Source organism: Lynx rufus, unplaced genomic scaffold, assembly GCF_022079265.1.
Source record: "Lynx rufus isolate CCGP_SWC_20201006 ecotype Redwood Valley unplaced genomic scaffold, mLynRuf1.p SCAF_12, whole genome shotgun sequence".
NCBI lineage: Eukaryota > Metazoa > Chordata > Mammalia > Carnivora > Felidae > Lynx > Lynx rufus.
Genome location: NW_025814826.1, coordinates 68835516 through 68851783, shown reverse-complemented (window position 1 = coordinate 68851783; position 16268 = coordinate 68835516). Strand labels below are relative to the sequence as shown.

The following is a 16268-nucleotide window of genomic DNA, read 5'->3' as shown; positions in this document are numbered from 1 at the left end:
CCTCCCGCCCAGCTTCAGCGGTGTCCGCGGCCTGGACCACGTGCCCCAACCACCCAGACAATACCTGCTGTCTCCACTCGGCTCCTCTGCCCTCCTCCCAAGCTAGCCGCTCCCCCGTGCCCACTTCGCCCGTGGTCGGGGCGTCTCCGTTGCCCGGTGCCTGGACCGTGCCCAGCGGGAGCTGCCTTCTGTAGAAAAGCCCGGGCACAGATCTGGTGCGGGGTCCAGCGTCCCCGAGGTGATAAGAGGTAGGCGGGGCCGGGCCCGGGCCACCTCAGGCTCTCCACCCGCTTCGCCAGGACCCCCTCCGCCCTTTGGCCTGCACGTCGGCCACCTTCCGCGGGCCCACCCCTCCCTTGACCCCAGCCCCGCCCCTCCCTTGACCCCAGCCCCGCCCCTTCCCCAGCGCCGGGGCGGGGCGGCTGGGAACCATCGAGACGGCCGAGCCTCCGAGCCGCCCAGAATGCCCGGAAGTCTGTGAGAAGAAGAGGGAGCGTGAGCCCGAGGCCCGTTTCCGGTTTTGTCCCGCGTTTCGAGGCTCGGGCGGCCCACGGGGAGGGTGAGTGGGCGCGTCCGGCGCGGACTCGGGTTGCGGCACGTTACGTGCTCATCGCCCTCGGACGGAGTGGCAACCGGCCGACCCCCGCGTCCTCTCGCCTCCGGCACTGCGGGCCCGGCGATCCCCTGCCTCCCCGCTGGGAAGCGCGGATGTCGCGAGCGGCTTGGGGAGGCCATGGGCGCCTGGCGTGGGAGGTGGTCGAACTGCGGCCGCCTTGGCCCGCGGAGGCAGGAGGCATTTGGGCGAGGCCTGCAGGCCCGGCGCGGGATCCACCCGCGGCCTCCCACCAGGTGTAGGCCTGCTCGAGAGGGGATCCCTGATTCTCCTTTCTGCATAACTACAGCTTCTCAAGTCGCCTTTTCCCCTCATTTACTGCCCGTGGGACAGTGGTAAAAAAAAAAGGGCTGTGCCTAGGGTAGGGTGGGGTGTTTCCCTTCTCAGGGCCTGCCCGTTTCTACTGGGAACCTGGGATCCAGCGCTTCCAGATTCACTCTTGGCCCGTCGCAGGTGGGGGCCCACCCGACAGTGCTCACTACTGCCTGGGTCAGCTTCACTATGCCCACGGCCTGGAGCTTCCGCCCACACGCCACTTTCTGAGCCAGAAGCTCCCATAGGAAGCCCACTTCTCATTCAGACTGCCTAGGGGAATGCCTGGGATTGGGGCCAAGTTTATGTAGATTGCTGGGGCGGGGGGGGGGGGGGGGCGGGGATTCTGAATCCGTTCCTTTTCCTACGGTAATCCACTGTTCTGGCGTCATCCTCCAGTCACACCACCACTTCCCCTTGCTGCTTGTGAACAGCTCCATGGACTCATTCTGCCCAGTCTATTTTGCTTCACTCCCTTTGCACATGCCTTCCCTGCTGCCTTTAGCGCCCTCCCTACCTCCATCCTCTTGGCCTAGTTAGCTCCCCTGGGAAGTGACTCATCATTAAACCAGAGTTTCCTAGTTTAAATGCTTTCGGAGTTTTCTTGCACTGGGGCATGGTCATGGTTGTGATGTTGTGTTTGTATCGTTAACCCTTTAGACTGTGCTTCATGATGGGAAAGTTCTCAAGCGTTGTGCGCTGCTACATCCCCATTGCTTAGTCTAGCACTTACCACGTGTGGCAACCACCCCTTCTGTGTCTGGAGTGATTCCCACACACCACACACTCTGAAAGATGAAGCTTTGGTGGGGAGTGGGGGAAGATACTTAAGTGCTGTGGTTATGTTGGTTCCACCTTATGTCCTTGCTAATGAACATCTGGGGTTAAAGGTAAAGGATTGGAGAACACAGTACCCTCTCAGTTAGCCTGGAAGTCAGGGCTAGGGGTCCTCCAGTACCCTGACCTCTGATCCTTTCATAACTGCCAACAGGTCTCATCCAGGACACATGGATGCCCACCCACCGAGCCTCATGGTAGGAGTGTGACTGCCTCCGTTCCCTCACTTGCTCTGTGAGGGCCCCTACCTTTTCTTCTGAGAACCCACCCTGCCCACTGGGCCTTGGCCTAGACCCTCCATTGGCCCCTTGTGGCCATTCCCAAGCTCAGGCAAGCCCATCCTCTGCCCAGACTGGGGCCCATCTGAGGCTCTTGTGGGGGGAGGTTTGTAGGTCTGGCTCCTTCCCCCTCCTTCATACTGCCACTCCCCTTGATTTTAGAGCCAAAGGGGCTTGGTGACTGTCTTGCCCAGCCCTGTGGTACATGTGGCTGAGACACACCATGAGGTGGAGCCAGGATGGGGCTGGCACCCAGGTTTCCCTGGGGTGCTGGTGTATGTTTTTTCAGGAGGCTGTGACGTTCGGTGATGTGGCCGTGCACTTCTCGAGGGAGGAGTGGCAGTGTCTGGACCCTGGCCAGAGGGCCCTCTACAAGGAAGTAATGCTGGAGAACCACAGCAGTGTGGCTGGACTAGGTGAGGCTGCATCTTGGGACCCCTCCCCCTGCATCATTGGTCAGCACCCACCTAGCCAGGCCCTTGTCAGGGCTGTGGTTATGGGGGCCGGCCGTGGGTCTTTGTGGGTCAAGAGCTGACCCTGGGAGGTGTTGTGGTGAGTTTTGTGCGTTGTAAATAACTTTTCCCGTTCTCTTGTGTTTGTTAACTTTTTAAAAAAAAAATTTTAATGCTTATTTTTGAGAAAGCGAGAGAATGCAAGCAGGGGAGGGGCAAAGAGAGAGGGAGACAGAATCTGAAACAGGCTCCAGGCTCTGAGCTGTCAGAACAGAGCCCCACGTGGGGCTGAAACTCACGAACCATGAGATCATGACCTGAGCCAAAGTCAGGTACTTAACTGAATCGGGTGTCCCTGTGTTTGTTAACTTTGTGAGGTCAGATTTTAATGAATCAAATCCATTAGTTTTTGCCTTATGGGTTGTATCTTTGAAATTTTATTTAAAAGTTCTTTCCTCTCCAAGGTCATAGAGACAGTTTGTACGTTCGCCTGTGAACTTTATCTTTCTTATTTAGATCTTGGCACCACGTTTGTGTCTGGAGTTAGGTAGGAGTCTTGCTTTATTTTTGTTTATACACTGAGCCATTTCCTGGTATCACCGCCTAAGCAGCCCATTGTCTTCCGTTGATTTGTGGAGCCACCTTTTTTCATGTGTGTGACTGTGTTTCTGAGCTGGCCTCGTAGTGTGTCTTAATACCTGGTAAGACAACTTCCCCTTTTTATTCTTTCATAAAACTTTGCTTATCTACTCGTGGGTAATAAGGTAATTCTTTCATATAAGTTTATAGTAAGTGAGTTATTCAATACTTGGAACTGGAATTTTTATTGGGAGTGCTTTGAATTTCTAGAACTAACAAGAGAAGAACTGATCTCTTCCTCATTAACTGTTCCCACCCAAGACCATGGAATGTGTCTCCATTTATTCTCTGTAATTTATTAGAATTCTAGAAATTTAGGGGCGCCTGGGTGGCTCGGTCGGTTAAACGTCCGACTTCGGCTCAGGTCATGATCTCACGGTCCCTGAGTTCGAGCCCCGCGTTGGGCTCTGTGCTGACAGCTCAGAGCCTGGAGCCCATTTCAGATTCTGTGTCTCCCTCTCTCTCTGCCCCTCCCCTGTTCATGCTCTGTCTCTCTGTCTCAAAAATAAATAAATGTTAAAAAAAAAAAAATTCTAGAAAGTTATTAGATTTTCTCCAGAGTGGTCTGGTCCCTTCTAGATGCTTTATTTTTGGTTGCTTTGTGAATGTATCTTTTTTTATGTTGCTATATTTTTAACTGAGTATAGCTGCTCTACAAAAATGCTTGTATTTGGTAACTTTGTTGAACTTCCTGCTGCTCTGGTGCTGTATTCTAGGAGGAGTCACCTGCAGCTGAACCAGTGGTGGTTTCCCCCTTGGTGCCCCCAGTGTCCTGGCCTTTAGCTGTGCCCAGAGCCACAGTGGTGTGTCAGACAGGACTTATGTGGATATGCCTGTTTTGTTCCTTATTTAATTTTTTTTATTTGAGAGAAAGCGAACGTGTGCAAGTCGGGAAGAGGGGTAGAGTGAGAGAGAGAGAGAGAGAGAGAGAGAGAGAGGGAGAGAACCTTAGGCAGGCTCCATACTCAACAAGGAGCCCTACTTGGGGCTCGAGCCCACAGCCCTGGGATCATGACCTGAGCCAAAATCAAGAGTTGGTCTCTCAACCAGATGAACCACCCAGGCGCCCTTTGTTCCTCGTGTTAAAGGGAATACTTCAGGGCACCTGGGGGGCTCAGTCGGTTGAACGTGCAACTTCAGCTCAGGTCATGATCTCAACGGTTCGTGGGTTTGAGCCCCATGTCAAACTTTGTGCTTTGGATTCTTGGTCTCTCTCTCTGCCCCTCCCCCGCTTGTGTTCTCTCTCAAAAATAAATAAACATAGAAAAAAATCTAAAAGGAAGATTTCTAGGGGCACCTGGCTTGGTCTGTGGAGCGTGCATCTCCTTCATCTTGGGACTGTGAGTTCCAGCCCACCTTGGGTGTAGAGATTACTTCAAAAATAAATTAAAAAATAACTAAATAAAAAGACCCCCCCTTTTTTTTTAAAAAAAAAGGAATACATTTAATTAACATCAGAAGTTGGCTAATCATAATCGTAAACAAATTCTTTTTCTGCATCAATTGAAGTGTTTGTATGATTTTTTCACCTTATTAGTCTAGTAAATCTTATTAACGTGTTTTGTATTTCTGGAGTAAACTCTACTTAAATTATATTTTACATATAAATTTCAGTACTATTTTGGATTCAGCTAGGCAGTATTATGTTTCAGATTTTTGCTTCCCTGTTCATGAGCAAAATTGACTTTTAATATGTTTCTTTTTATTGTTTTTTGTTGTTTTGGTTTTTTTTAATGTTTATTTTTTGAGAGAGAGACAGACAGAGCATGAGTGGGTGAGGGAAAGAGAGAGAGAGACACACACAGAATCTGAAGCAGGCTTCAAGCTGTCAGCACAGAGCCCAATGTAGGGCTTGAACCCACAGACTGTGAGATCATGATCTGACCTGAGGTTGGATGTTTAACTGACTCAGCCACCCAGGCACCCCTGTTTTTTTTTTTTTTGTTTTTTGTTTGTTTGTTTGTTTTTGTGTTTTAATTTAAAAAAGGTTTAAAAAAAAATTTTTTTTGAGGAAGAGAGAAAGAGAGTATGAGCGGGGGAGAGGCAGAGAGAGAGGAAGACACAGAATCCGAAGCAGGCTCCAGGCTCTGAGCTGTCAACACAGAGCCCGACGCAGGGCTTGAACTCATGAACTGTGAGATGATGACCTGAGCTGAAGTCATTTGCTTAACTGAGCCATCCAGGTGCCCCTATATGTTTTCTTTTTGTGAATTGTTTTTCTATTTTTTTGGCAAATGGCCCTTGGCATATGAGTTTCATAAGATGAACTGGGCACATTTTGCTGTCTTTAATTTCTGGAAGAATTTATGTAGGTGGAATTACAGTGTTTGGTAAAACTCACCGGTAAAACTGTCTGGGCCTTGGGCCCTTGGGAAAGGAAGGTCTTGCGCTAGTGTTTTTTGCTTTTAGTTTTGTTTTTGTTTGTTTGTTTCTTTTTTTTAATGTTTATTGATTTTTGAGAGACAGGGAAGGGGCAGAGAAAGAGGGAGACACAGAATGTGAAGAAGGCTCCAAGCTCTGAGCTGTCAGCACAGAGCCCGACGCGGGGCTCAAACTCACAGACCGTGAGATCATGACCTGAGCCATAGTCAGATGCCCAACCGACTCAGCCACCCAGGCGCCCCTGGTTTTGTTTCTTAGTGAATAATATCTGTCAAGTTTGCAAGTTTCCTTTTGTGCTGATTTTGTCATTTTTAGTTTTCCTGTAAAGTGATGTGTTCGTTTAGATTTCCAAGTTTTTTAGCATCTGTTTGTTCATGATACTCTTTCATTTTTAGTCTGCATTGCGTGTGTAGTTGTTTTCCTTATTTATTTTATTTTTTCACTGTGTTGACCTCAATCATTTTGCCACAAGAGCTGTCGTATTTGTTTTTTCAGAGAACCGGGTTTTGGTTTGGCTGATCTTTCTCTGGGGGTGGGGGATAGTGTTGTTGCCTTTGTTCTCTATTTCATTGAATCCCACCCCACCTTTATTATTCTCTCCTTTTTATTTATTTGAGTTTGCTGTGCTGTTTTGTTCCCAACTTCTTGAGTTTAACGTTTATCTCGTTTGCGTTTCACTGTGCTCATTTCTATAATAAATGTATTTAAAAATGTGAACTTTTATTTGCAAATACTGCTTCAGCTTCATCCCATGAGTTTTGTAGTAAATAGAGCTGCTACTTAGTAATTCATTATTTAGTTTTCTTTTTTTTTTTTTTTTTTTCAACGTTTATTTATTTTTGGGACAGAGAGAGACAGAGCATGAACGGGGGAGGGGCAGAGAGAGAGGGAGACACAGAATCGGAAACAGGCTCCAGGCTCCGAGCCATCAGCCCAGAGCCCAACGCGGGGCTCGAACTCCCGGACCGCGAGATCGTGACCTGGCTGAAGTCGGACGCTTAACCGACTGCGCCACCCAGGCGCCCCTCATTATTTAGTTTTCAAGTAGTTGTTTGTTTTTAGTTTTTTAATGTTTATTTTTGAGAGTGTGTGTGTGGTGTGTGTGTGTGGTGTGGGGGGGGGGGCAGAGAGAGAGAGAGAGAGAAACACAGAATCCGAAGCAGGGTCCAGGCTCCGAGCTGTCAGCTCAGAGCCCGATGTGGGGCTCGAACCCATGAACCGCGAGATGATGACCTGAGCCGAAGGGAGATGCTTAACCGACTGAGCCATCCAGGCGCCCCAAGTACCTAATAGCTTTGAGCTCCGTGTTGTCATAACCTTCACATCCAATTATATTTTGGGTTGGGGCACAGTGTTGTATTGTCCTGTGGGCATGACTCCCTTCACAGTTGGCCTAGAGTTGTTTTCTTTGTACATTCCACATGTTCTTCGAGAGAGCACGTTTCCTGCTGAGCATGGAGTCCTATGTGCACCTGAGGCCTTTATCCTGCAGGGTCTCTCTGCTTGCCCTTCCCCACCCCCACAGCCGGAAACCTGGGGGAGGGAAACCCTGACCACAGGGCTTAGCGCCCTCCGAATTAAAATCCATTCATTTGTTGGCTTATTTTTGTTGTTTCTGTCTTGCTTCTTGGCCACTCCTATCTCCTGGAATGTTCCTGCCCTCTGAACTGAGGGACAGGCCATCTCTGCTGAGGGAGGTGCTGGCAGTGCCTGGCTGCTTTCTCCTAAAGCTAGACCTGGCCTGTTCCTTGCAGATTCTTTGGTGATAGATCCCCTGAGGATCCTGGCCCTGGTGTGGATGGGGATGGGCTGGGAGTCCAGGTATCTCTCATTGTCCAGCTTGAGGAGCTGGACAGAGAGGGCCACTGTGTCCAGACCCTCTCCCCCTGATGTTCCCTGCGGAAGCTCTGCTTGTGTTCCAACAGCCCCCTGCCTCTTAATTCCTGGAAACCAAGAGCATTGGGCCCTGGGATGTACCCTCAGCCATGCTGACATGGTCCCCTTCTCTGCCATCCCCACAGCAGGATTCCTGGTCTTCAAGCCTGAGCTGATCTCCCGGTTGGAGCAGGGGCAGGAGCCATGGGTCCTTGACCTGAAGGGAGTCGAGGGGAGAGAGGTGGCAAGGACCTCCCTTACAGGTGAGGCTTAGGCCTGTGGCAAAGAGGTTTCCAGGTAAAGGAGTGAGGAGATGTTCGGGGAACCCATGCCCAGCAAGGGTTGAGGGTGGGAAGCTGAAGGCAGACCGCAGGGACCAGCCAAGAGGGCATGCCGGGCTGCCTGGGGGCACCACGGGGCCACAGGTGGGCCCGTTGACAGAACTATCGCCTGGTCGTGGGGTTGTATTGGGAGAGACTGAACTACAGAAAAGCAGGGACATGAGACTCTTACGTGTTATAGCAAAAACAGAGTTTGCTTTTCAGGCATAGGTTCAATTTCCAATTTTACTGATGTTCTTGTTAAGCAAAGTGCAAAGGTAATGATCCAAGGGAAGCACTAAGCTTGGCTCTGAGCAGCCTCTCAGTCAAACATCAGTCATCCCTGAGACAGTTGCCTCCCACCTGCCAGCAGCTCCTCCAGAACTGCTTGGGCTCCTGGGTGACCCCAGCCTCTCACATCAGGCTTCAGGGCTGTGTTGGGTCCTAGGGCTGCTGTACCAAAGCACCACAAACTTGAGGCTTAAAACCACAGAGGTTAATTGTCTCACAATTCTGGAAGCCACACGGCCAAAATCGAGGCATCAGCAGGTTCGTGTCCTGAGGTATGAGTGTATGGGCAGGAGTGTTGGGAACATTGACCCCAGCCCCCAGCCTCCTTGGCCTTGCCTTCCTGCTTAGACCCCTTTTTGATCCTTCCTGGGAAGGAGGTAAAGCTGTAGGCTAGCCCAGTTAAAACCCAGCTCCTACTAAGTATTTCCAAGGTGGAGGAGAGATTTCAAAGAGGGTACCATGGCGGAAAAGCTAGCTGGAGCTGGCAGAATTGGGTAGTTCCATGGGTTTGTACGCAGCAAATGGTCTTTATGGTGATGAGGCAGCAGCAAAGAAAACCTCCCCACGATACATGTAGACTTGTCACAAGCCTGAGACATAGGACAAGAGTACAGCCTCACAGATGAAAACATGTGGAGCGTGTCAGAAAAATGTAAGTACCCAGAGATGTTATCTGTGCCTGGCTAGTGCAGCAGGTAACTGAGGAATGGCCCAGAGCGGCAGCAGGTTGCAGAGCCACACCCCTAACCCACCACCACAGCTACCTTTGTCCCCAGCACAAGAGACCTTAGTGCCTGTCAGCCTGCAGGGACAACATCTGTTGTCTGAGGGAAAACCACTTCCAGAAGGAGGCTCTGTTTTTTAACATGTGCTTGTATCCTCTCACAGGTTGTTCAGAGCTTACAGAGAAGGGCTTTCGAGTTCTAGGGAAGGATGAGAACTCTAGGCTTCAATTATGAGTCCCCGAGGGGCCCCGTGGGCAGTGTCATGCATAGATCCACACAGCGAGGCACTAGTTAAAACGGTGAGGATAGATTTTTCTTAATCCATAGTAATAAATTGCAATGGAGAAAGTCCAGTGTGAGTGAACTCGGCTTCCATTTGTTCAGACATGATCAGAGCAGGCAGGGGGTGAGTGGGGTTCAGCTAGAGCCAGGAAGTGATGGATGACAAGAGCGGAAGGGAGTGGACCCTCTGACACCTACCTGGGCTTGCTGACCTCTGTTTGTGGCATTTGGGTCTTGCCCTCCCACAGAAGTTGGGAGACAACCTGTCCCTCAGGTGTGGCTGGAATAAACAGATGGTTCTGACAGCCTTGAGTTTTCTCAGGCACACACCTTAAGGAGGGCTAGGCTCATCCTAGGGAGGAAACCTTTAGCTGTAAGTAGTGACATTAGTCTTTTGTCCTTACGGGCCAAGGATGAGGCCTGGTCGAGAAAGGCTCAGAGGAGCCTGGCTGAGCTGGTCAAGAGAGGGTCTTTGTCAGAGAAGGTGTCACTAGTAAGTAGGGTGACGTAAAAATGGGCCATGCTGGGTACAAGTGTGACGTAGGACCATGTGGCTAGCTGAGCCTGAGGGGAAGCCTGGTGCGTAAGGAGGCTTCTCATAGACTTGGTTGCAGAAAGCCAGATGGAGGCAGACTCCAGAGAGGAGTTGGGTGGGTTTGTGGCTGCTGAACCACGTGGATTATCTTTCTCCTTCCTGTGCAGCGGGAGGTTCTAGGCTCACAACTATGGACGTTTCCACTGTGCTCTTCCTTGGCGTCCATGGGGGCCTTTGTTTTCCAGCAGGAGGGAGAGGAGAGCAGTGCGTGTCCACTTTCTCATCTCCAGAGTGGAGGGAGGCCTGGGCAGAGGACTGAGTGAGCCAGCACCGTATGGCCACTCCTGCCCTGTCGAAAGGTTGGGTGATTGTGCCCCAGAGGCCAGGTAGGAGATGCCCTGTGTCATAAGGGCACAGAGAGGTTGAAGGGGCATGTGTTGGGGGAACAGAATTGGGTTCATTCCTGATTCTGTAATTAGCTGTGTGACTGGGGAACCACACGCTCCTTCTCTGACTCACCACTGACCTCACTGGATTGTCACAAAGACTAATTGAGGAACGGCCAGGAACTAAGTGTTCCTTATGCCCAGGAGATGCTCAGTATGTGATGGCCTCTTCCTCACCCTAGGACTGACTGAGAACTTCAGATCACCGAGCTGGAGAGGGGACTGACATTAAGAGCCACCAGGAACCCTGGAACTGGGCCCCTGGAGGATATTTCTGTGGGGTAGAAATGGACTGGTTATAACAGCGGTTATCGCACTGGTTACGAAGTTGGTTGTGATGTTAGTTATGACCCTGGGTGTGATCACAGACACCAAGGAGGTGTGTGAGTTTAGCAAGGGTACTCTCTGGGACTGCCGAGTAGGAGAGGGGCTGACACTTATTTGGAGAGTCCAGGAGGAAGGCAGATGTCAGGAAGGCCTCGTGGGGGCCAGTCAGGGGTGAGTGGACTGACCAGAACCCCAAGGGAATGAGAAGGCAGTATAGGCCACCGGTTGTGGCCTCCTGGAAGCTATGGGGCTGACGTACACGGTCAGGTGTGTATCAGAGAAGGTGGCTTAGCAGCAGCTGGAGGAAGCCAAATTCGGGTCTGGGGTCCTGCTCAGTACCACCCCCCTTCAGGCTCACCCAGGGTGTGCCCCACGGCAGCTGTCCAGCCTCATCTTCCTCGGAACCTGTCCGTTAACTCCCCTCACCACACCTCTGGATCCAGGAGCCTCTGGCACCTCAAGCCCAACCTGCCTCTTGCCACACTTGCCAGGCTCCCCAGCCCAGAACTTCCTTATGGATTTTCACTCATACCGGTTCCCCACGGGACGAGCCTCTGCTGATGTGTCTCCCCCACAGGAACACACGGTAGTTGAACGCATGAAGTAAAAGTGTCAACGAAGCTAAATCTTGAGAACTGTCCAAGGCCCGACTTCTGGTAGCGTTTTTCCATGTGGGTGTATCCTTGCCTGATGCAGCCTCCGCCACTGCCCCTGGTCTTTGTCCTTTCTCTGAGCACAGGGGATAAGAACCATTTTATTTCCTGTTTATTTCAGATTCTGCAGTTGGGATGGCAAGTGAGCAGGCCTGTGAGGACGTGGATGCTCTAAAATCGGAACCCCGTGTGGCCATGGTCAGAAGCTCCCCACAAGGTTTTCCTCAGAGTTCTGGCTTTAGAGGCACCTCTGATTCTGAGGTCTGGTCAGAGAGTAAGCCAAGCTCCCACCTCCAGAAAAACTGCTTGAACACTGGCACTGTGGCTCCCAGGAAGACCTTCGCCAAGGAGGGTGCCCAGGGACATGGCGAGCCGGAGGGCATTGGCGTACTGGGTTGTCACCCTGACAAAAGTAAGGGAGGTGCTGCAGAAGGGACATCCCGAAGATGTGATATGTGTGGCAGGAGTTTCAGATCGACTCCGGACATTGCTCTGCATCAGGAAGTTAATACACCGAAGAAACCTAACAGATGTCCAGAGTGTAAAAAAAAATTACCTGATTGCTTGCAGGGGAAACCTCGAAGTAACTGCCATGGAGAGAAACCGTATGAATGTGAGGAATGTGGGAAAGTCTTCAGGTTGTGCTCGCAGCTTAATCAGCATCAGAGAATCCACACTGGAGAGAAGCCATTCAAATGCATTGAGTGTGGAAAAGCTTTTCGTCTGAGCTCAAAACTTATTCAGCATCAAAGAATTCATACTGGAGAGAAGCCTTACAGGTGTGAGGAGTGTGGAAAGGCCTTTGGTCAGAGCTCCAGCCTCATCCACCACCAGAGGGTCCACACGGGAGAGAGGCCCTATGGCTGTCGGGAGTGTGGGAAGGCCTTCAGCCAACAGTCTCAGCTGGTCAGACACCAGAGGACCCACACTGGAGAGAGGCCCTACCAGTGCCAGGAGTGTGGGAAGGCCTTTAGCCAGAGCTCAACCCTGGCTCAACACCAGCGGATGCATGCCGGGGAGAAGCCTCAACTTCCAAGAAGCCCAGGTAGTCCCAGCCACGTTGCCCATCAGAGAATTCACACTACAGAGAAACCGTTTAAGTGTGATGAGTGTGGGAAGGCCTTCAGGTGGGTGTCTCGCCTTAGTCAGCATCAGCTGACCCACACTGGAGAGAAACCTTATAAATGCAACAAGTGTGCAAAAGCCTTTGGTTGTAGCTCACGGCTTATTCGCCACCAGAGAACTCACACTGGAGAAAAACCATTCAAGTGTGATGAGTGTGGGAAAGGCTTTGTCCAGGGCTCACACCTAATTCAGCACCAGAGAATTCACACTGGAGAGAAACCCTACGAGTGTAGTGACTGTGGAAAAGCCTTCAGCCAGAGTTCAAGTCTCATTTACCATCAGAGAATCCATAAGGGAGAGAAGCCCTACGAGTGTGTCGAATGTGGAAAGGCTTTCAGTATGAGCACACAGCTCACAATACATCAAAGGGTCCACACTGGGGAGAGACCCTATAAGTGTACCGAATGTGGGAAGGCCTTCAGTCAAAACTCAACCCTTTTCCAACACCAGATAATTCATGCAGGAGTGAAGCCGTATGGATGTAGTGAGTGTGGGAAAGCCTTCAGCCGGAGTTCCTATCTTATTGAGCACCAGAGGATCCATACTCGTGCCCAGTGGTATCACGAATATGGGAATACCCTGGAAGCTTCTACCCATGTGAGCCGTAGAAAAGTCAGCACTGTAAAGAAACTGCATAAATGTAACGAATGTGAGAAAATATTCAGGTGGCGCTCACATCTAATCATTCATCAGAGAATTCACACTGGAGAGAAACCTTACAAATGTAACGAATGTGGCAAAGCTTTTAATCGGAGCTCACGGCTTACTCAGCATCAGAAAATTCACATGGGATAGACCACCTGTCTTTATAAATGTGTATAAATGTGAATAAACCTGCAGCCTTAACCTTAACGTATTTTATATGGGATCATTTATACTGACGAGAATTTAGAATGTGGGGATAGATTCAGAATTGCTCCCTTAAGAAAGAAAATGTCCGAATTCGTACAAAGTGGATATATCTTTGCTGCAACGTGTGACCTCATCCCGCGCAGCAAAGCCCGTGTCCCTCAAGCCAGGGCGCACATGTGTAGACTTTCAAGCTCACAGAAGAAAGACGCCACATCCCGCGGATGAGGAAGTGTCATGGGAAAAGGCCCATGAGCCCTGCCAGACAAGTAGCTGAGAAGTTGCCCAAAGCGTCTTCCCTTAGCAGTTCTTAGTCAGTTCCTCAGACTGGCTTCAGCAGTAAGGATGAGTTAGCTTGTGCTAGTGGAAGCCCAGAGGAAGCTGCCTTCGTCACCTGACTCCTTTTCCTCCAACTCCATCCCCATCGGAGCAACCCGGGGCTACAGCCAGAGGGCCTGGCACCAGCCTCTTCAGACAGGAGCTTGGATCAGTGCAGGCACTCCAGGAGTAGCACCTGCACCCAGGGACCTGCTCTGTGACTCTGGATGCCACTGTTCTCCATGAAATCCAGAGTCTGTCTGCTCATCTGAGCATCGTTACAGGGTGACCATAAGAACCGAATGTGGGAGAGCTCCCTGCTCCCACACTGAGACCCCGAGCCAGCATCTCTAGCGGAACCCAGGGCAGACCTGGCCTCGGCACTGCAGAAGCCGCTCACGTGAGCCCAGCGGAGCTACCCGGAGGCCAGGCTGCTTACCAGACTCCCCAGAACCGCTCCTGCCACACAAACTGCCAGAACCAGGAGGGTCTGCAAGCCGCATGTGAGCCCGTTGCCTTTTCCGGATGCTGGTGGAGGTGGAGACAGACTGCGGACCCGCAGAATGAGGCTAACAGTGTTGATGGTGGCCCCGCCCTCAGGGTCCTGGCCCTGCCAACTGTGAAAAAGTTCCAGGGGACCAGAAGTCTTAGACTGGCTACTATCCACGACCACTCACTCGAGACCTGCCGATCTTTGGTGTCATTGACAGTTATCGGAGGGGTGAAATTTGGGCCAGGGACCCCTCCCCCTTGTCCCAATGGAGAGGCCCATTTCTCCCACATACAGAAAGGTAACCCAGAGGGACACAGGTCAGTCACTTCAGGATTTATTGCAACACTTGATTTGGGTCACCATCACCTGGTATGGTTAAGCCTGTGGGTAGGTCCTTGAGACACAGCCTCAATGGCCATGTGTGGTATGGCCCAACAGCAGGTTCTGGATTTGTATTAGGTGAAAATCAGGCTGGCTGATCCCTCTGTTTGCATTGGGAATTCCCCAACTTTCTGGCATTAGGAACAGCAGAGTTCAGGATGGTCAAGTCTGTGTGTTTGTGTTTCTAACATGGACAGGGATCTCGGTCCCACAGCAGGTCAGCCCAGTTGCCACCCACTGCTGCTCAGCCAGGCACAACGCGTGATATGTTCTTAGGCCACAGTGCTAGTCCTAGGAGTGAAGATTGTCCCCCTGGCCTGTACCCGCCCCCTTGGAAGTGGTGTTCCCAGCCCAGGTGTCAGGACGCCATGAAATCATTGTGCCCATTTCAGCGGCTGTGACCGCCTCTCCACCTGTACCTACTGCACCCAGAAGTGTGTCCAAGAGGGTCATTGCCAGAGGACCAGGGACTTTTCGTGGGCCCACGTGCCTTAGGAAGGCAGTCTGGTCACTGAATGTGCCATTCCCAGAAAGGAAACCTGTCTCTGCCACTTCTGGGTAATGATGGGACAGAGGGGTGGAAAGTTACATGAACTCTTCCAGATTCCAGCCTGAGCATAGCATGGTGCTTTCTGTCTTCTAACAGCAACCACAGGCCGGCCGAAAAGGGCCAGAGGATTCAACCTAAGTCTTCTTCACCTGGATTCTCTCTTTGGATTGATATGGTCCTAGATCAGGAGCTGACAGATTATAGCATATGGGCAAAATGCAGTTTGCCGTCTGTTTATGCAGCCTGTGAAAATATGTACGAGGCCATTAGACTGGGTGACTCTCATCCCTTGGGAACTACACAAGCAGATCAGAAGCTAAGCCAGAGTCCGTTCCTGTAAATGCACTCCTATCTGAGAAAATGAAATTTAAGAACACCTAATCACAGTCAACTAGATTTCCCCAAATAAGGCACCTGCTTAAGCCATAACCAGTCACACAGTTTCCCAGTTTTGCTCCTGCGTCTATAAACACCTCTCCCTTTTCTCCTGCCAGCACAGCACTCCTGATGTCTCAGTGTGGTCCTGCCTGGCTCCAGGCAGTGTTTGTTCAAACATAAACTCTTCAAAAATTTAATGTACCTCAGTTTACCTCTTAAAAGGCCTAAAAGCTAAGAAGGGTTTTTACATTTTTAAATGGGAAAAATGACTATTTTATGACGTTTGAAAAGTATGTTGAAATCACATTTCAGTGTGACCAAATAAAGTTTATTGGAACAGAGCTGGCCCTTTTGTGTGCAGGCTGGCTCTGCCCACTCTTGTATTCAAGGGCCAAGTTCACACTTGCTGGTCTTGCCTGGTTAACTTGGGTAAAATCTTCATGCCCTCCAACCTTTGAGGAATTACTTTTCCTCTCAACTCTCAGTGCGGTTTGTTCATATAAATGTCCCAATACAACCAGGAATTCGATAGAAACCACTCTAGAGTTTACATTCCAGTCTAGAGCCTCCCCTGCACAAGTGTAGGGTGAGGAGTCCTTAGCTGCATCCACGTGAGACATGGGACACTGGCCTGCCCGGCAAGACTTTGTGAAATCAAGCTGCCTCAGCACCTAAAATGCCTGGAGCCCTTGAAGAGCATCTGTGCGTGTCCTGTGAGCTGGTGGCCCTTTGGCAGAGGGGGTGGAGGAGGGCCGCCTGTGGGATAGTGCAAGGTTTTGGGCATTCTGTTCTACTTTAAAAGGTATTTTCCAACATGGGCTTCAGTAGATGTAACAGTGAACGTTTTTAAGAATACCCAGAACTCTATTTCAGAGTAGATATTAAAATACCTTGGATTTTTTTTTTTTTTTGAAGCAATAAGCCCATAATTTTGACTTGAAACTACTTTTTACTCAATCAGGCTAAGCTTTGATTCATGACATTGGATTGGAACCACCAAGCTTCCTGGAAGCTTCACAAAGGTGTGGGGGGTGCAGAGCCCAGGTGAGTTTACACAGTGTGCGTGGCGTGCACTCAGAACCTAGGAAATTTTGTCGCACGAATGAATGCTGCATTTGGGGAGCTTTGAGGTTGGGATGTTAGACACTGTCAGAAGAGGAAATGCACGAGCCTCAAGAGTTTCCACAGAGGGACACCTGGCTGGCTC

At 50.6% G+C, this 16268-nt stretch overlaps 1 protein-coding gene across 6 annotated transcripts; it reads left to right on the top strand.

The window, feature by feature from the left end:
• ZNF7 (zinc finger protein 7) lies at positions 1-15970 on the top strand. Of its 6 annotated transcripts, none has more exons than XM_047074367.1 (5): positions 1-248; positions 1917-1959; positions 2330-2456; positions 7535-7651; positions 11089-15970. In XM_047074367.1, exons 2-5 carry the CDS (start codon positions 1933-1935, stop codon positions 12885-12887), a joined length of 2070 nt encoding a protein of 689 aa, XP_046930323.1. In that variant the 5' UTR covers positions 1-248; positions 1917-1932; the 3' UTR covers positions 12888-15970. The 6 variants fall into 6 exon arrangements, with proteins under 6 accessions (XP_046930323.1, XP_046930322.1, XP_046930320.1 ...); XM_047074366.1 differs by lacking the exon at positions 1-248 and adding an exon at positions 293-559; XM_047074368.1 differs by lacking the exon at positions 1-248 and adding an exon at positions 589-1066.
• Positions 15971-16268: the final 298 nt, after the last annotated feature.

Coding starts and splice junctions, on each gene's coding strand:
- ZNF7 (XM_047074364.1), top strand. CDS start 2,246: ATGTGGCTGAGACACACCATGAGGTGGAGCCAGGATGGGGCTGGCACC. Junction 2,457..7,534: donor CAGCAGTGTGGCTGGACTAG/GTGAGGCTGCAT, acceptor CCATCCCCACAG/CAGGATTCCTGGTCTTCAAG. Junction 7,652..11,088: donor GGCAAGGACCTCCCTTACAG/GTGAGGCTTAGG, acceptor TGTTTATTTCAG/ATTCTGCAGTTGGGATGGCA.